Here is an 18767-nt window from a genome sequence, read left to right as displayed (position 1 = left end):
GGCGGTTGGGGCTTCTGCTTCCGGAGACAGCATCCGATGTCGTGCGGGAGTTGAGGCAGCCATGGATATAGCTTGTCGCCGTTTGTCTGGCGCAAGGACTAGGATAGGGTGTGGCGGGCGCAAGATGTCAAGAAGGGGGGGGGGGGAAAGGCGGCTTGCGGCGTTTTTCGCGAGTCAGGCTCGGCGAGGCTTGATTAACGTCATGCGGAGACATCGCCGGTTAGGAAAGGACCACTGCATCTCCCCGCGGGGCAATTGGCAAATGAGCGCGACATGACGGATCGGGATTGAGAGAGAACGCAGCGAAGTTTGGTGATTGCCGGTCTCACGTGCTCTCATCCGTCTGTCCTCACATTACTTTGTTGATAAACCCAGCCCAACAATCGTCGAATCACAATTGAGGCACTCGTTCGTAGGCAGGTTCCGAAATTCGATTGGGCCTGGCCTGATCGGCTGCGATGGCCTCCTGGTTGAGTCAAGAAGCGTGGTGCGCTGGCCGTCTTTTACCTGCAGGGACCATCTTGCCGAGAGCTAAGACACAACTCTCTTTCGTCGTCGCTGACAGATCGCCCCCCAATGGCTTACGCTACTTGGAAAGGGGCACAGTTGGCTTGGTGACGCAAGAGGCTTCGATTTTTATTTTTTATTTGTAGCCGAACATCCTCCGTACTTCAACGCCGTCCGCAAAGGTCATCATCAACGGTGACCCCAAGTTTTGATTCGACCGTGCCCAGGGCTGTCGGACGACTGGGCACCCTGTGTGTGTCCGCCGTGACCAACCGGGCGCCGAAAGTCTTGTCGGCTCCATCAGACGGGCCGTCCAGTAGGTATCCAGTCGTCCCCGGCTTGGCGCCCTCTCGGTCATGGCCGCTGGAGCTGAGGAATCCGTTGATGTGATGGGTCTCTGTGCGCCGCTCAAGCCTGAGAGATGTGTACTTAAGATGTGATGGCCATGACCGTACTGTAGAGCCGCTTTTTGACGGCCGTGGGGTTCAACCGCTACGCCACATGGACATTCGAGCCATGCACCTCGGTCGGGGTGGCTGTGTGAGTTTGTCAGGCAATCTGAGGAGGAGGAGTAGTAGGAGGAGGGCAGACGGGACTCTAACGTCCACCAAGAAATTGACAATGAAGCCTATGGGGGAGTCCAGCTCATTTCTCCTTCCCCGAGTTAAACCCTATCTACAGAGTACACCACCTACCTACCTAGGGACGTGGGTAGATAGGTAGGCAGGAAGGGCAAGGCACCTGCCCAGTCGAGACGTTGATTCGTGCCGTGGCTATTGCCGTGGCTGGTGTCAGTTGTGACCCACTACTCCGCTCCCCTCCTCCTCTGATGAATTCATCAACAACAGCAACAGCAACACGCCACCGGCCGGTTTTCTTTCAACTCTGTGGCCTTGTCGTTCTTCTTCCCCATTCTCAATCGTCCGGGGGATTTGTTATGGTTTCTATAATTATCCACAAAGACATACGTCGTACGGGTTCTCACTTTCCCACCCTGCTATGGAGACCCGCGTTTGTCCAAACTCAAGGCCTAATACGCCTCGGGCTTTCTTGGGCTCACCTTGCATCTTGGCAACTCTTGTCCCGCTGCAGTGCAATAAGTTCAGTCAACTTCGTGCCGCAATGCAGGCACATATTCTCCGGACATTCCTCTCTCCCTGTTTCCAACATAGCCGGCTGTCCGGCAGCCTCTTCAAATCACAGCTGACGAGTAATGACAGCTGCTGATATGCAGAACACGAGCATATTGGGTAGGTCGGCCGGCGACAGACGCCACTTCTCCAGCAACTCGGCACTTGGTAACCCGAAGTCGGGGTAGTCCATAGCCCCCAAGTGCACTCCACACGCCCTCCGGCTGCCCAGCTTCCCCCAGACCTCGGGGATTGCTTGGCGATCTTGAAAAACCTAGATGCGCTCTGTCACCTCTGCCAATCTCTCAATATCCCGATCCCCCGAGCAAACGAGCCCTCTAGAGAATTTCCCACTTATCACCGCGCGCCGCCGCCGCCCAATGCATATGTTGCGGAGAACAGGGTAGTGCCTTGCTTGCGGTATGCTTCGCCGTCGACACCACCTGACCGTTGCCCCTCCTTCCCAACCACCAACACCGCCTTCTTTTGCATCGTCACTCGTGAGTGGGAGCTGAAGCTAGTAGCAATTTGGCTATGCACTTCTCCACACTCCCCAGGAACAAGACGAACGACGAGGGGTAAAATGAGGAGAAGAGCGGTGCCGGCCTGCCGGTTGCGCGGCTTGATGCTCGTTCGGGTTGGCTCAAGCAGGGGGGGCTTCAGCCGCTAGTGGTATATATTCAGCTGTCCGTCACGCCCGTTTCTTGGGGTGAGGTAGCATCGTGAACTCAGTGTGGTCTTCCGTGTATCTTTTACCCGTGACGTTGAAGCCCAAGATGAGGACCAGTCTCTTCGTCGCCGCCCTCGGGGGTCTCGTCTCCAACGCACTCGCCGCACCAACCCAGGCAGAGCCTTTCCTCACCCAGATTGACAACCAGACGTGGATCATCGGCAACGATGTCTGGAACATGACCCAAGGCCTCAAATACGGCGTGAAGCTCAACTACAAGAACCGCGACCTTGTCGGGAACGCCGTTGGCCACTATGTCAGCTACAGTACGGACGGACTGCCCCCATTGTGACCATGTTACACCCCCAAGACCCTTACCCAGCTGACGGTAACATAGACGGCGCCGCCAACGACATCGCCTGGACCTCGGCCAGCATCGCCAAAAAGGGCACTCACGAGGGCAAACCCTTCATCGACGTAAAGTTTACCTCTATCGACGGCGACTTCCACTGGGTCATCTTCCAGGGGCTCGCTGGCGCCTACCAGTACTTCGTCAACCACAACCTGCCCACGCTGGGCGAGTTCCGTACCCTCTGGCGCCTCGACAACACGACGTTCCCCAACGGCAAGACGGACCTCCACGACAAGCCGCTGCCGCCGCTCAGCGACTACCTGCCCGAGAACAAGGTCCAGGACGAGACCTGGCGCACGCCCGACGGCTCCGGCTACATCACGAAGTACGACTTTTCCGACTTCATCCGCACCCAGAAGTACTACGGCGTCTACGGCGACGAGGTCGGCAGCTGGTACATCAACGCCGGCAAGGACTACTACAATGGCAACCACCTGAAGCAGGAGCTCATGGTAACCTTTGGCCTATCTTCTTCGTCCCACCCGGGGTCCCTAAAACTAACAGACACGTACACAGGTTCACCGTGAGAGTGCTACCGGCGACGCCGTGCAGCTCAACATGATCCACGGCACCCACTTCCAGGTCTCTGCCGTCGATGTCTTCCCCGACGGCAAGATGTGGGGTCCCTGGCTCTGGTACCTGGTAAGCATAATTCAACTCTATCCGTCCTGCCCGGGAAGGAGAGTCGCGCTGACATGTCCTCCCCTCCCCAGAACGACGGCTCCAAATCCGACGCCGAGTCCCGCGCCGCCTCCGAATTCGCCGCCTGGCCCTACCCCTGGCTCGATGACGCTGCCTACCACTCTCGCGGCACCGTCAAGGGCAAGCTCCTCCTGTCCGACGGCCGCCCCGCCGCCGGCGCCGCCGTCTTCCTCGGCGACAACCGTCCCACCAAGACAGCCCTCGACATGGGCTCCGACTACTACTACACCGCCTACGCCGACGACCAGGGCGCCTTCGAGATCCCGCACATCCGCACCGCCGCCAACGGCTACGCCCTGCAGGCCTGGTCCAACGGCGGCGCCCTCGCCGACGTGACGACGCAGCTGCTCTTCAACGACGTCGACGTCGCCGACGCCCAGACCACGGACCTGGGCACCCTCGCCTGGGCTGTCTCTGACCGCAAGCGCCTCTTCCAGGTCGGCGAGTTCGACCGTACCTCGCTCGGCTTCGCCCACGGCGGCGACCCCTACTTCGGCCACGCCATCATCGCCTCGTGCCCGGCCAACATCGTCTTCCGCGCGGGCTGCTCCAAGCCGAGTGACTGGTGCTACGGCCAGACCCACAGGGGTAACTACACCATCAGCTTCCGCATCGGCGAGCTCCCCTCCCCGGCGCCCGAGACGGCGAACCTGATCGTCTCGCTGGCCGGCTACTCGACCGGCACGAGTAGCGTCGTCCTCGCCAACGGGCGGCAGGTCGGCAACCTCACGAGCGGCGCCGTCGGCGCCGACTCCACCTCGGGCCTACTCAACGACCCGTCCGTCTACCGCAGCGCCACAGCCGCCGGCGAGTGGCGCCTCTTCCAGTTCCCCGTCCCCGGCGCGCTGCTGAAGCAGGGCGAGAACGAGGTCACGTTCCAGCTGACGCGGAACACGACCTGGAGGGGTTTCATCTGGGACAGCATCGTCCTGGAGTGGTGAGATCCATTGTAACATGTGTGTGTCCATAGTACATAGAAACCTGTCCATAGAAACGTGTGCATACCCGTACATCAGCCATGTAAAAGAAAATAGCATAATAATAAACGAGTGCCATGCCATCGACAACCGAGTCCTGCATTGTGGAATGAGTGAACACGGATGGGCGAGGTAGAAGGTCGAATCTCTCAATCATGACATCGATATTTGAATGGAATACAGCCGATCACCTTCAACGGCGGACATTCCTCTTGCGCAGTATCACATACTCTTAACAGTACTCCATACACGTAAACACACTTTTTCCTCCTAGGAACCCCCCACCTCCCCTGTCACCATACGCTTTCAAACACCCAAACAAAACCCAACACCATCAAACGAGTAGGCTCCTCGGTAAAACGCGCCACGAAACCCCGTCAACTAGGCGTCAGCCGCGGGCGCGGGTGCATCGGTCGCTGTTCCCGCGCTCCTTTCCTCCTCCTCGTCCTTGGGCGCCGTTTCCGTGTTTGGGGGAGCCTCGGCAGCCGGCGGCGGCGTCGGGTCTACTGCCTCGAGAGCCGCGGAGGCAGAAACCGGTTCGGGATGCTCGGCAGCCGTAGCGGGTTCAGGTGTCGCCTTCTGCTCCCCGTTTTGCTCCTCGTTCCGCTCATCGATTTTCTCCTGCTTCGGCTCCTCCGACTCGATCGGCGGGACTTCCGGCAACGGCACAGGATTCGCGATCTCAGGCAGTTCTGCTGGTTCCGGATGCGGAGCGGCGGGAGGCTCGGGAAGCGGGGACTTGCTTATCTCGGCTTGGCGATCCAGCTCCGTCTCCAAGCCGGCGAGCAGGTCCGGGCCGTCGTCCTCGGGCACCACAGGGACTTCGACAGGCGGCGGCCGGTTTGCTTCAGACTCGGCAACGATGGGTTCGGCCGAAGTTTCGACAGTAACGTCAATCGGCGCCTCGACAGGTGCTTCGATGGGTGTCTCGATGGGTGCTTCAATGGGTGTCTCGATGGGTGCTTCAACGGGTGCCTCGACGGATGCCTCGACAGGTGCATCGATGGGTGCCGCCGGCGACTCCATGGGCACATCAACTTGTGCCTCGACAGGCACATCCACTGGAATCTCGGGCGCAAAATCGGCAGGCTCCACCACAGGGGGCTCAACAGGAGCCGGCGGTTCCAAGATGGCTACAGGCGACTTGGCCGGAGACTTCGCAGGGGACTGGACTACCTCTGCAGGCTGCTCCGTCACAGGTGGCGCGAGCGGCATCTCCTCGACTACCGGAGCGCCGGATTCCGCCTCGGGCGCCGGAGGCTCTTCAATGCTCGTTGTCGGGAGCGGAGGGCTCGTTTCCTTCTTTTCCGTGACATCTTCAACGACAGGAGCCAATAGTTCCTCGGCAGGCGCTGCTTCTGAGGTCGAGAGGACTTCCGGAACCTCAGGAACGTCAGGGGCCTGAGATGCTTCAGGTGCATCAGGGATATCCAGCACCATAGCATCCGGTGGCGCCTCATTCGAAGCCATCGTCTGGTCTCCACTTTCTAGTCTGGTACCCGAAACCTCCGTCTCGGCCGTTGTTGCCAGCGAGAAGGTGGACCTGGTCTCCGCCATAGGCGAAACGATGTCCCCGACCTTTTCGGCGGGAGGGAGAGACGCCGACGCATCTTGGGCAGCTTCCGTCGTGGTGTCGATAGTGGAGAGCTGGTCAACATTCGCGTTGAACGGTTCGGTGGGTGCTTGCGAAGGAGATTCTGGTCCATCTGTCATGGGCACATCTATCGACTGAGGCTCGCCCTGAGGCTCTCCCTGCGGCTCATCCTGCGGCTCACTCTGCGGCCCACTCCGCGGCTCAGCCTTCGACTCATCCTTCGACTCAACCTTGGGAGCCAAGGCTTCCGCAACAAGGGAGAATTGCGGGGATGGCTCTGTCGGGGACGGCAGAACGACGTTTTTGAGAGGGCTGCCTTTGGGCGACGAGTTTGCCAGATGCATGGCCGGAGGAGGAACGAGATTAACAGGGTTTACAGGTGGCGCGGCCCGCTTCGGCACGGGGGATTCGGGGTCGGTCAGTTCGGTCGAGGCGTCGAGTGCCGGCGTGGGCACGGAAGGAGATGCGTCAGCCATCTCCTGGTCTTGGCTGTCAGTGTTCTCGCCATCACGCTGTTCCTCGTCCCCATCGTCGTCGCCCTCGTCGCCGTCGTCATCACCCTCATCGTCGTCGTTGTCGGCCATCTCGCTGTCGGGGTTGTTGGAGTCCTCACGCTCTTGCTTGACAGGCTGTGACTCGGGTTAGTTACGAGACACGGAGTTCAGCCGTCGATCCTCATTGTTAACTTACTGTGTCTGTTCCTTCGGCCCCTTCAACCTTGGGTGCCACGGGAACGCCTTCTGCTGGGGGCACCGCGCCCGGTGCGCCCGGTGCGCCCGGTGCCGGCGCAGGCAAAGGCAGGACCTTCTTCTTGCGCCCGCGGCCCGGACCGGGCTTATTCTTCTTCTTGGGGGGCGGCGGCCGTCGCACGCGCTGGGGCGGTGCTTGCGCGGGGTCGACAGCCGCGGCCGGTACGATGGTCGTCGAGATGATTTCGCCCTCAACCGCCTGACCCTCCTGCAGCGTGATCTCCTGCGTGTACGGGTTGCCAGCGGCGTCCACCCTCCGTACGGTTGCCTTGGTCACCGTCGCGCCGGGCGTAAAGCTACTGACCGTCTTGGATGATATTGTGACCGTGCCCTTCCGGCGCTTTGCGAGGTGCGAGACGGGGGAGCCCTCCGAGTTGCGGTTGATCTGCTTCCACAGCTTGACCTGAAAACCCTTGGGGTCGGCATCGTCCTCCTTCTTGTCCGGCTTCTCTGCCACGGCGTCGGCGTCGGCCTCTTCATCCTCCGTGGGCGCGGGTCTCTTATAAAGAACCCCTGATCTCGCCGCACGCAGCAAGTCCTGGCTGTGTTGGGGCAGAAGGCCTGCGTCTTTGGGCATGCCCCATGGGAGCTCGACGTCCCAGATGTCGTTCTTTTGCGTCGTCTCGGCGGGCGCGGGCGGCTCGATATTCACCCACTCGTGACGCCATTGGCGCACGGGAAGGCCCTCAAAGTCATCGTGTTCGGTGTACCCGCTGCGGTTCGCGCGTCGAGTCTATAGGTCATCCACGCGTTAGACCCTGCTGCCCTGCGTCGCGAACCATGGTTTATGGTCCGTAGCTCAGGCGCGCAATTCTGCTCGAGAGGAAACTTACACCCGGCGCCATTTTTAACACTAAAAGAGCTGTATATAATCACCAATGGTATCCAACAGTAGCCAAAGGCCCAAGCAAGTCGAGCCACGCGACAAGGGTTGAGTGAACTTGACAATGTCGCGCTTGGCTTTCTTGGTCACAAGAGCTGAGGGGTATCTGTGCCGGCTCGAGGAAGTCGCGATTAAGAGGAGAAAGAAGACAGACGATTCGCGTTGTCAATTGAATGTAGGCAATGCGACACGCGCGGCGCTTTAGAGTGTGTTTCGTCGATGGACCAGCTGAGCTACAGCCAGAATGCCCCGGGATTGGCTCCACCTGGAGACCCAGCCTTGTCGCGACTCGACACACCACAGCGGCGTTAGTGTCACGGGACACGACACGTGACTCGATGTCGGTCAAGTTTGGTGAGCGCTTGGTCTACAATCAATGTGGCTGCCATGGATGGATACGGTAGTGTCTCCTTAGGGCCCTGTTGTCCTGGCCAACCGCCGCGAGGATAATACGAGTTTGGCGGACTCATGGATCTTTCGTTGTGCGCGTCCATTATCGCCTGGCGTGGATTTTGTATATTATCCTGTCCAAAGGTATCCCATGTGTTTTGAACCACATGTACCCATCTCGAGTGTCTACATACAAGCACCATCATCACGGAACCACAACACTCGGGAGTCTCAAGCTAATAATCAAGGCCCAGCACTCGTAGAAACTCCATTGCCATGTCTATATGCTCCAAGAAGCCCTGATCGAGAAATAAAATAAAGGACAATTCCGGAGTGGAGGCTTTTTGCATTCGGGAATCCCCTCCGCCCCCTCCCGTTTTGATATCGTCAGTAATTCGGCGTTTCGCCCGCCCCCCCTTCTTCGTGGTTCCGCACAGCATGCTGGTGATGTACACTTTTGACCCTCCTCTCACATGATATATAGTACACATACGTCCGATTATCGGTTTGACTCGACTCGGCGTGATATTAAGACGGCATTTCTGACGGATTTTGTTTTTCATTTGCACTTAGTCCCAGCTGTGTAGTTTGTCAGCACTGTGACACGAAGCGGCCGGACGCCGAGAAAGACGCGGAAAGACGTACCCTTGGTCCTTTTGCCTGACGACGTCACCCTTGTCGCCCTTCTGCTTGCCCTACTCGCCCGTCAGCACCATTATCACACTCCTCTAGATTGTCGGGATAGACCTACCGCGGCACCGCCCTCGACCACTAGTCGGTCGAATTGGAAGAACTGGCTGACGACCGTTTGCCTCTGCGCACGAACGTTAGCCCCGACCCTTCAACGTTTGCTCCCCCAGCGTCTTGCCAGACAAACACCGTAGGGCTGCCCCAACGGGCCCGATAAGGATGATGTACGGGACGAGAGCTGCGGAGCAAAAATATTAACCAACCTTCAGGCTCTGGAGGTCGTTCAACCCCTTCTGGATCAGCTCCTGCACCCGCCGCGGGTCCTCGACGTCCTTGTTCTCGCGGAAGGCGTCCCTCGTCCGGCGCTTAGCGTACTCGCGGAAGTTGTAGGCCGCGAACTGGTCGCCCGTCTTCAGGAGCTGGCGGTACTGCGCACGCCCGGGGAGGGTGTCCTCGTTAGCGATCTGATGACCATCTCCTTCCCTTCTCATACTCTTCACACCGCGCCCCTCTTCTCACCAAGGACTCATTGCTGGAGCGGGTGACGAGAGTGTGGGGAGGCGACAAAAATGACATCGTGCATCATGCATCGTTCACCGGGGAAAGAAGGCGCCGCGGAATTTTCGCCAGACGTACCAGAGACCGCACCTGCTGCGGCGCATCGCCCTTGAGAGCCTGTATCGCCGTCGCCATCGTATGCGCTTTAATCTCGCTGAAGGTTGTTCGCGTGGTGGCGGTAAATTTCGCTGGTCGAGGGAGTCGAGTTGCTGCTGGCCGGATAGGAATAATTTCGGAGGGTGCAGAGAAGAGGCGGCACCTAACTAGGTACCTACCTACCTATGATGCAAACGCCCCTCGGCGTTTAGCGCAGCGGGAAACAGCGACTCGGCGCACGGCATTTTTGCTAATCCGGGTGCCGGAGCCGATCCTGTACCTCCAATTTTTGTCACCTTTCGGACATTTAGGGAGCCTTTCAACCTAGGCATGCCGGGTGAACCACTCACGTCGCCCGAATTACGAGGGGGACTTCAGTGGACATTAATGGATTTCGGATATATCGGAGGCAGCGTCAATTAGAGTCTGGATCCGGGCGTTCAATGCGAAGATGCCATGATCCACGGGGAGTCTTCCCTGGTGCCTCGCATCGAGGTCTCTTACATTTTTAGTGTTGTGTAATGGTTGGACAAGGAGCTAGCCTCTGCGTAACCTCTCATGGCACAATGGTTTCTAATACTTTCAATGCCAATCCCGTGATGTAGGTACTTCTATTAATGCTTTAATTATCTACAACTGCTAGCCCTCATCCCACCCCAGGTATCTGACTTTGCCAGCTGGCCGGCCTGCGCAGTCCAGTTGAGTGCTGCAACCGCGTCGTAACAGTATGTGTACTTTGAACAAATATGTATAGTGCCTGTCCTTGTGCCTCACACGCAGTCTCACCATAATTATCGGCAAATCAAGGCAAGCTCATGAACAGCTTCTCCATCTCGGGATAATTAGGTGTGCTGGCGACGAGTGTTAGTCACTTGGTCATGCGGTCCGTCAAGTGCGAAAGGAAAGAAAGAGAGAAAGAAAGGGTTACGCACCCCATGCCCGTAACGGGATCCCACCCTTGCACCGCGGAGAAGCCCTTGGTACCGCAGCCTGGGTTGTCGCCGTTGGTCACGTCGTTGAGGATCTCCGGGTGCGCGTAGAGCGTCGGGTTGACGAAGCCGACTGGCTTCTTGCCCGCCTCGATGCGCTTCTCGTTGATCAAGTTGATGATGGAGCCGACGACGGGCGCGGAAGCTGTAGCGGGTGTCAATATACTGCCTATGCGGAGGGGAGAGCAGGAGCAGGAGCGGCTTCGGCTTGGACAGACTTACCAGAAGTGCCAAAGGACAAGGAAAACTTTCCGTTGACGGCCGTCACGTAGTTGGCGCCGTTGGCCGAAATGTCAGGGAACCCGCGTACGGTCCTGGAATTGTTGTAGCGGTCCGCGCCGTAGGGCGGCGCGTTCGTGGCGTAGTACTCATCCATCATCTTCTTCTGGTAGTCGGGAACCGCGAAGATGTTGGAGAAGCCCCCGCCCGAGAAGATTGCCTTCTGGCACGCGCTCTCGGGAGTGTGGACGGTCGAGCCCTCCAAGACCTGCGTGGCGCCGACGGACGTGACCCACGGGCAGCCTCCAGGGAACGATGGGTTGAAGATGCCCGTCTTGCCCTCGTTGTAGGCGCCGGTCTGAGTGTCTATACACTGCTGGCCGTTGCCGGCGACGCCCGAGTCACCAGACGAGTACAGGACCGTGACGCCCTGGAGGCCGAGCTTCATGTACTCGGCGCACTGGCGTTCGACGTACTTGCGGCCGAGATCCGCCTCGTTGAAGCCGTAGCTCGTGGAGATTACGTTGACCAGTGGCGCCGACCCGCAGACCTTGGTGCCGTATTGCCCGTCAATGTTGGGGTCCTTGGAGCCGCCACCCTGGAAGGTGCAGTAGCTGCCGTCGATGGCATCGAGGAAGTTGTTGAAGCTGGCCCCTTGGTTTAGGTCGCCGACTTGATAGAGCGTTGTCTGCTGGGGGAAGATCAAGGCCATGGCGAATTGTAGGTCGAGCGCGGACTCGCCGTTGAAACGGAAACTCTGGTTCTGGGTTTGCACCACGGCGTTGCCTACCAGACTGACAATGGGAGTGGCGCCCTTGAGGCGAGGTTCGAACTCGTTGAAGTACATGTCCAAATCCGCCTGGAGGAAGGCCTGCGGTGTGTACTCGACGATGCCGAGTGTGTTATTAGACGACTTCAACGATCCAGGAGGCGTGGCGTAGAGCGCACGCAGACAGTCCGGGGTGATCATGGCATCACACTGCTCCAGATTCATGAGGGCATTCATGACGACTGCGCCCTGCTTCGGTCCAAAGCCGCTGTCGGGAGAACCTTGGATGGCGGCGGACTTGCCGCCGGTAGCGGTAACAGCAACAGCCCCTTGTTCCGCAAGGAACGCCCTCTTCTTCAGTTGGCGCTTCTTTAACTCCTCGACGTGATGCTCTTCGAGATCGTGTTGAGTGTTTTTCCTTTGCGCACCGATGCGCTGGTCGAAGTGGACCGACGGGGTGATCATGTCGATGTGCTCAACCAAGTGCTCCGGAACGTGGTACTTATCGCAGGCAATGTGCATGTGCCCTTGATCATGCTTGTAGACGTGATACTCGGTCTTCAAGAGCCGTTCGACCTCGCCGACGGTGCCGTTGAACTGCACCCAGTTGCGCCCTTTGGAGAGCTTAACGCGGCTTCTCTGGATCCCCTCACTCTCGAGCCACTGCATGACGAGGGCGATGGACTCTTGCCTCGGGGCAAACATGTTGATGATTTCATCATGAGTCCAATGCCTGCCGTAGTTGGGGGAGTCTGGATGCGCCACGTCGTTCATGAACTCGTTTGCGCGGTGAAGGTTCGACTGGGCAAGACCGATTCGAACAGGCAACCTGGCCATGGTGTGCAATCGGTGGTTCTTGGCCCATTCGCTTCTCGCGGGGTGCCGCTCCTCGTGCACGACGTGCTTGTGCGACCGTGTCACCGGGTTTGCAAAGGCCACTGCCGCAAGGGCGGTGAGTAGGGTGGCAACGGCGCTTGGCTTCATCGTGTCTTCTCCTGTCGTTGTCGTGGTTGAACTTCTTCTTCCTCAACTCACACGTCCAGTTGAACCTACGCCAGAGGAACCGAGCGACGAGGCTGGCTATTTGTTGATATTCAAAGTACACCAGCTGCCGTCCAGTCATGACGAAACCCCTCCACTGACGCTAGGGACCAGCTCCAGACACGACGAATGCGAAACCGGTTTCAATACGATCCTGTGGGTTGCTTGTCTGGTGGTTGACAACCCAAAACGAACACTTTGGTGAACGGCAGCCTGAGCGCATGGGATCCTGTGGCAAAGGAGGGAACACCTCTAACAAGTGCAGTTTCTCCCACCTCCCGAAGACCCGAGACGGGGAACGACACCTTGGTGCGAGTAGGTCTTGTCACTGTCAGACCGGGCCCGGGGAGAAGTCATGTCAGAGACACAGAACACCAAGAAGCCGATAACCGAAGGTTCAGCTTTGAGGCGCGAGGGAACCTCTAAACAATCGTCTCATATTTGGGACGGACTTCTCTGGAAACTGCAAGTGCCTGCCATTGTGTTAGGCGATTGATGACCACGGCCGATTCGTACTGGTCATGCGAGATGGATGATCAGGCTTCACACTTTGTCTTCTTTTTTTGATTTTTTGTTTTCTTGGCTCAGAGTAAAATGCGATTCGACGATTGTGCTTAAATGGCTCGGGAAGCGAATAGGAAGTAAGATTGTTTGGATAAGGTCAATTGAAGGCTCGAGCCGCCGTCCGGAATCCGGGTGCAGGAAAGCTGAAACGCTCCCTCAGGTACGAGCCGATTTGGCTTCCAGATACGGCTGCATAGCCAGCTTCTGTAATGCCCTTTGCTCGTTGATTATGTCCCACAGCTCGTCGGTATGCTGCTGCGTCTCATCGTCTTCTTCCGTAGGAGGTTGTGCCTGAACCTCCTGGAACGAGAGAACGGCCGACTCCAGCATATCGCTGGGCACGCCAAAGCCATTGAGCATCCTGGCAAACCTCGTCTCTTGTTCGAGGCTCGTGTTCAGCTGAGACGTAAAAGTGTACTGCCGCTCGGCCTGAGCGGGCTTAATGACTGCAGCAGGTTTTGTGGATCGGGGTGCTTGCAGCAGCGGCGGAAACACCAAGTTTGTTACAGAGGCATTGAGATCAGTCAACTCTGTAGGGTGGCTGTTCTCCGTCAATTGCCATTGTAAGATCTTGCCTCTGGTGTGGCCGGACAAAACTGTGGTGCCATCATAGTTCAGTGCCAAGCACGAGGCCGGGCCAGCGTCTTCGTCGGCGATGCCAATTGGTGAGGTGACTTGCACAACAGTCGAAGATGATTCAGCGCTGTTGGGGCCAATGAGCGGCTTCTCGCCGAGCAACTCTACGAGGTAAAGGGACCTGTCCTCGGATGAAACGAAAACGGCACGAGAGCAGGGATCCATGGAAACGCAGAGCGGAGCCGCGGGGAACAGTAGAGTGCGCAGAACCTCACCCGTTTGATAGTTCCAGATGATGCAAGTCTTGTCTTTGCTCGACGAGACGCAGAGGTTGGTTTCCGGGTTGACACTCTGGCTGATGGCGAGCGAGGTGATGGCAGCCCTATGGTTGGAGAGGGTGCGGTCGGGCTCACTGTCAATGGAGGCGTTTAGCTCCAGGAGACGAGACAGCGTCCACACATGAATGTTGGAGTCTTGGGAGCCGGTGAGGATGTGATGGGGTGTGACGGCCAAACACGAAACGGCCTGGACATGGCAGGGCGGCGTGGTCAGCTGGCGGCCGGTGCACGTCTATCGTTTCGTTAGCCACAAGACTTTGCGTTTTGGTCCCCGCCCCAGAGAGGAAAGAAAACGTTTACCTCCCACAACATCAGCCTGCCTTCGGAAGTCCCTAACGCCAAGACATCGCCTATCAACGCCAAGCTGCGGATGCGCTCGGGGAAGGTGACAGTCGTTTCCTGGATGCCGCGCGATCTCGAGTAGACATGGACTTGGGACTTCTCGTGCTGGGCGGCGAAGACGTGCGAGTCGCCGACGGCCAGACAATTGGGCGGAGCTGCACTTTTTTTGAGCGTCGACTTGACGGCGTAGCTGGGGCTGAGCGTGTGGGCATAGATGCCGACATCCTTGGAAACGGCCGTGTTTGCCGCAATAGGCGGGCCGCAGATGGACGAGTAAAACTCTTCGGACAACATGGCGGGAGATGAGCTGCAAGTGACGATGAGACGGGCTCGGGAAGAATGGGCTCAAGGGAGGGTAGCTGCGTGCCCAACTGAGGACGCTGGTGGCGCGAAGACGGTTGACTGTCCGAGAGCGGCTCTAACCCTAACTTGCTCTGGCGGGAGAAGAAGGCAAGCAAGGGATGAAGGCAGGAGGTGGATCAGGCGATTGGCTTCGCGACGGTGTTCGAGAATAGATTCCGATGGCGAAGGCCACGAGGTTGGCTAGGCCGCTGGAGATGTGGGTGTCCAGGGGGAGGGGAAGGGAGGGAGGGTGAATCAAAGCCACGAGTTTCCAAGATAACGGTGACGGTGATTAGTCTAGTCGAAACCCTTTGAGTCTTCGAGGCCACGTTTTGGGTGGCTTGGTGCTGTACTCCGATCTCTCTATGATAGCACGAAGGACGGGATGTGCTTTGCGCGTGTATGTACGTGTGCTGAAGGCCAATGGCTCGTGACAGGACTATGCGACGGTTGCTTCTTCTTGGGTTCGTCAATGAACCGCCGGTGTGCTTGTGGCTTCAAGACAGCAGACTCAGAATCAAGCAAGAAAGAAAGGAGACCCTGGAGTGAGCGTGAGGCGTGAGGAGTGAGGTGCGATACGTGCTGCGTGATGTGTGATGCGTGATGTGTGATGAAATGAGGCTAAGGCTTGAAAGTCACGGCTCAAGACGATGAAAAAATTCCATTATCGATCTAATCGATAGGGGGACGGACGGAGCGGGTGGGCCGCGGCGGCGGGACTGGAGGGGCCTGGATCACGGAGGGAAAAAGTTAAGGCCCCACTACGGCCGGAGGCGCTCTTTCCTCGTTTCCCATGTGAGGTGGCTGCCTATGCGGAAGGAGCTACCAAAGTAGCTCCTGCCCAACTACCTACCTACACACTATTCGTACCTGCCTACCTTGGGTGCCGACCTACTTAGGTACCTAGGTAACTAAATACAAACAAAGTGTGTAAAGTGTCTCAGGGGGACGCCACAGAAAGGGCGGCGGCACTGTTACAAGTTGCTCCTCGCTAGGTACCTTATTTGCTGTGAGTACCTACTCATGTAGGTAAGGAACCAGGTACCGCGCCCCCTAGCTACCTCGACCTATCGACTCGAGTCTTGCGTCTCAGATTCCCTTGCGTCGCCCGCTCTCCCTTCGCCAACATCCAATGACACCATCGCCAAACCGTCTCTGCCATGTTTTCGAGCAAGACATGTCTCTACTGTCCGCTGCACTACCCACCTCGTGCCATCAAGATGCACATCCACACATCGTCCGCCCCACCAACTGTCTCTAGACTCGCCAATCTGTTCGTGCTCGGGCTCGGGCTTGGGCTTGGGCTTGGGCTTTGAAGTCTGACAACCCTCAACAAGCGAGTGTCCTCATCGACTTCGCAAGCCATCGACAGCACGGCCAAACGAGTCGGTATCCTATCCCGCTTGTCTTACCTGCTGCTCCAAACCACCTCCGTCGCCTCTATTCGTATCACGGTATCCGATACCGTATCACTGTCACGCCCGACGCCAAGCCCCTTGTCCATTTCTTTTCACTCGTCAAGATCGCCGGCTGTCTTGTCAATTTCTGAGGTCCCGGTCTCACGTGCCCACCTGACGTGGCGGCGGCATTTGCTTGCATTCATGGTCCATCACAATTCACCTGCAGCTCGCCAATATCAGGCCCACTGCTTTCCCTTTCTCAGTCTAAAGACCGGCAAGCTCTGCCACGTTTCTCAGCCGCTCATGCCTTGCGCGCGGGCGGTGCCTTTGCTCGGGTCTTGGGCCAGGATTCAATATGCCCTATGTCTACGGATACGGATGCCCTTTTGGAGCTCCAGGGAGGCGTGAGATATCATGGAAAGCGAGCTGGCCAAACAACCCCGTCACTCTCCGATGCGCACATGAGGAAGAACCAAAGCAGGCCATGAACCCGTCAGCGCCATGTCAGTGCCCCATCAGCCACCGCCAGCACCGCGCCCCTGTTGCGACTGTTCCATCCTCAGAGACGCGCCGTCGCCAGTCGCCAGTCGCCATCTTACCTTGGCCGTTGTCCCTGTCATCAATTTCAATTCCTCCCAGGGACGGCTTGCTGACTTGCGTCCCCTGGGCCCTTACAGGGACACCCCATGTTCTTTGCCGTGGGCCGCTCAGTGGAGGCCGCGAATCGCTGTGGCACTGCTATTACGCGCTTTCGAAGAGCTCTCTGAAGAGCTCTCGACCTCTGTCTGCCCGAGAGACGAAGGAATTTGACAGATTACACCATGGCGCAGACTCTCATGGCGGCGCGACGCTCGTAACATGCAGTTGCAACCGATGAAATGCAATGCGACCTTTCAATTTCTCTCCATTGACATGAGGGTGAGAGACTGAGAATCAGACTGATCCCGTGCGCGAATGGACGGCCCCCGAGATTCAAAAAATCCAAAAGGAACGCTGATATTCGGATTGGCGATGTGCAGAAACTCCTAGAGTCCTAGGCATGCAATCAAGCGGCGCAGGTCCCAGATCGCCATTTTGGCTCACGTTACCTGCCAGGGACCCTCTTCTCTTCTCTCTCTCATCACCCTAACACGGCGAGCTCCTCTTGGACTTGCGCTGCACCGCCTCTCAATCTCCTGTTGATCTCGGCAGGGGCTTCCAATCCGGAAGGGGACGGGGAAAAAAAGAGAGAAAAAAAGCAGAGCCAAGAGACACCCCTCGCCACACGCACACATAAATGAATCCACTAATATCTGTACATTACGGACACACTCACTTCCAGAGAACACACACACACACACACACACACGCAAACACACATACGAGCACACATAGACAGACAAACCCCCCTACCCCGAGCAAAGAGTGCCGAGACGGAGAACTGCCACCGTCGGAGGAGGGGGGGGACTCGCCAATGCGTGAACCACCCACCCCTGGTGCTCGACGACAATCTCGGCCCAAATTGACAATGGTGGATAGGACAGACTTGATGGCCACTCCTTACAAAGATGTCAGGGCCGCTTGTGCTACGGTTTGCATTACACTCCGCTGTATCTGCGACGCTCGTAGCTACCACGGCCTGCGCTTGCGGCTGGCGGCTTGCGGCATGCGGCATGCGAGATGCGAGATGCAGCTGGATGGGGGCTACCGCCTGCAGCAACACAGACGCACGCCTCGGCTCGGCCGCCGCCCTGAGGCGGCTGCACTAATGCGGAATAGGTGATGGGTCAGTCACTGGGGACATGGATCCGATCCGCCACGTTGGTCGTCGGTTCACTTGGTACTCTGTACTCTGCAATTACTCGGTGGCCAAAGTCTGTTCTCGCGAACCCCTTGGATTACTGCCGAGCGAGATTTCTGGTGTCGTTCATCCGTCCCTATCCCTACATCAAGGAAGGGTCCATACCACTGCAACGTCCCACGGACCCGACGACTTGCTCTCTTTGCGGAAACTGGGCGATAAATCTTTTCGATTGTTCATCTCACAACCGTTTAAGCCTCCATCGTACATGTCCTGGTGGACACGGCCATGTGTCATGAACGCTCACTAGGTTCAGGCCGGTTTAGGAGAGCCGAGCATATTTTGATGAAAGCCCACCAAGACGAGCTACCTGGCGAATAATGTCGTTGTTTCTTTTGCGGACGTTCTGGCAGCGAAGTGCCGTCATGCTGCATGCAGAGCAGATGTGCAAAGGAGAACCCACCTCATTGCTTCTTTCTCTCTTTCTCTCCCGACTCGTCTGCTTGATGTGGACCGAAAACCGGGGAGTCAGACGCCTGCAAATGAGGATTTCCTCTCCTCTCAACGTCCGACGGCCAACTGGTTGTACACTATTCGTACCGCCCCTGACCTGGCCAGCGGCGCCCTCCTCCTCACCCCATCCCGCGAGCTCCGGAGTCCCGCTGGACAGGCTCACTCGCGAGCCTGCCTCACAGACTCTGGAACTGCAGGAGGGAAAAAGAAAAGAAAGGCCGAAGCGATGGGACCGGCTTGACTTGACGCGACGCATCCGTACTGTCTGTTTACTGGAGAGTACAGACGACGCAAGGGCAAACAGGACAGACGAACAATGAGCGCCCAACATTCCAATCGGTCACAGCTCCTCTAATGTCTGAGAAGGTGAAGCAAGCCAGGTGTTTTGTTGGTGGTGGTGTTTCTTTGAGGTGTCACGGCATACGCAGCTTTTCCTTGAGGCCGAGCAATCTTCTCTGAAGCAATCTTTTTTTTCTTTTCTTTTTATTTTTTTCTCGTTTCTCCGTCACTCTTCGGCGTCACCACCTCAACCCTCG

The 18767-nt window shown here is 57.6% G+C and overlaps 5 protein-coding genes across 5 annotated transcripts; 1 reads left to right on the top strand and 4 right to left on the bottom strand.

Moving 5' to 3' along the window:
• Positions 1-2413: 2413 nt before the first annotated feature.
• Positions 2414-4362, top strand: CH63R_07253 (Rhamnogalacturonate lyase; the record flags this gene model as incomplete). The annotated part of the gene is made up of 4 exons (XM_018302228.1): positions 2414-2633; positions 2705-3171; positions 3236-3361; positions 3433-4362. The coding sequence occupies 4 exons, from the start codon at positions 2414-2416 to the stop codon at positions 4360-4362; spliced, it is 1743 nt and encodes a 580-aa protein (XP_018157006.1).
• Positions 4363-4779: 417 nt separating this feature from the next.
• CH63R_07252 (Lyr family protein) lies at positions 4780-7586 on the bottom strand (the record flags this gene model as incomplete). The annotated part of the gene is made up of 3 exons (XM_018302227.1): positions 4780-6621; positions 6683-7474; positions 7575-7586. The coding sequence occupies 3 exons, from the start codon at positions 7584-7586 to the stop codon at positions 4780-4782; spliced, it is 2646 nt and encodes an 881-aa protein (XP_018157005.1).
• Positions 7587-8583: 997 nt separating this feature from the next.
• Positions 8584-9397, bottom strand: CH63R_07251 (Complex 1 protein; the record flags this gene model as incomplete). Its single annotated transcript, XM_018302226.1, has 5 exons — positions 8584-8593; positions 8660-8709; positions 8766-8828; positions 8968-9198; positions 9341-9397. The coding sequence occupies 5 exons, from the start codon at positions 9395-9397 to the stop codon at positions 8584-8586; spliced, it is 411 nt and encodes a 136-aa protein (XP_018157004.1).
• Positions 9398-10160: 763 nt separating this feature from the next.
• CH63R_07250 (Pro-kumamolisin) lies at positions 10161-12319 on the bottom strand (the record flags this gene model as incomplete). The annotated part of the gene is made up of 3 exons (XM_018302225.1): positions 10161-10209; positions 10291-10492; positions 10570-12319. The coding sequence occupies 3 exons, from the start codon at positions 12317-12319 to the stop codon at positions 10161-10163; spliced, it is 2001 nt and encodes a 666-aa protein (XP_018157003.1).
• A 777-nt stretch (positions 12320-13096) lies between these two features.
• CH63R_07249 (Ribosomal assembly complex component) lies at positions 13097-14490 on the bottom strand (the record flags this gene model as incomplete). Its single annotated transcript, XM_018302224.1, has 2 exons — positions 13097-14086; positions 14155-14490. The coding sequence occupies 2 exons, from the start codon at positions 14488-14490 to the stop codon at positions 13097-13099; spliced, it is 1326 nt and encodes a 441-aa protein (XP_018157002.1).
• Positions 14491-18767: the final 4277 nt, after the last annotated feature.

Source organism: Colletotrichum higginsianum, chromosome 5, assembly GCF_001672515.1.
Source record: "Colletotrichum higginsianum IMI 349063 chromosome 5, whole genome shotgun sequence".
In the NCBI taxonomy this organism is placed as follows: Eukaryota; Fungi; Ascomycota; class Sordariomycetes; order Glomerellales; family Glomerellaceae; genus Colletotrichum; species Colletotrichum higginsianum.
The sequence above is the reverse complement of the archived record's forward strand: the minus strand, read 5'-3'. Positions and strand labels throughout refer to the sequence as shown.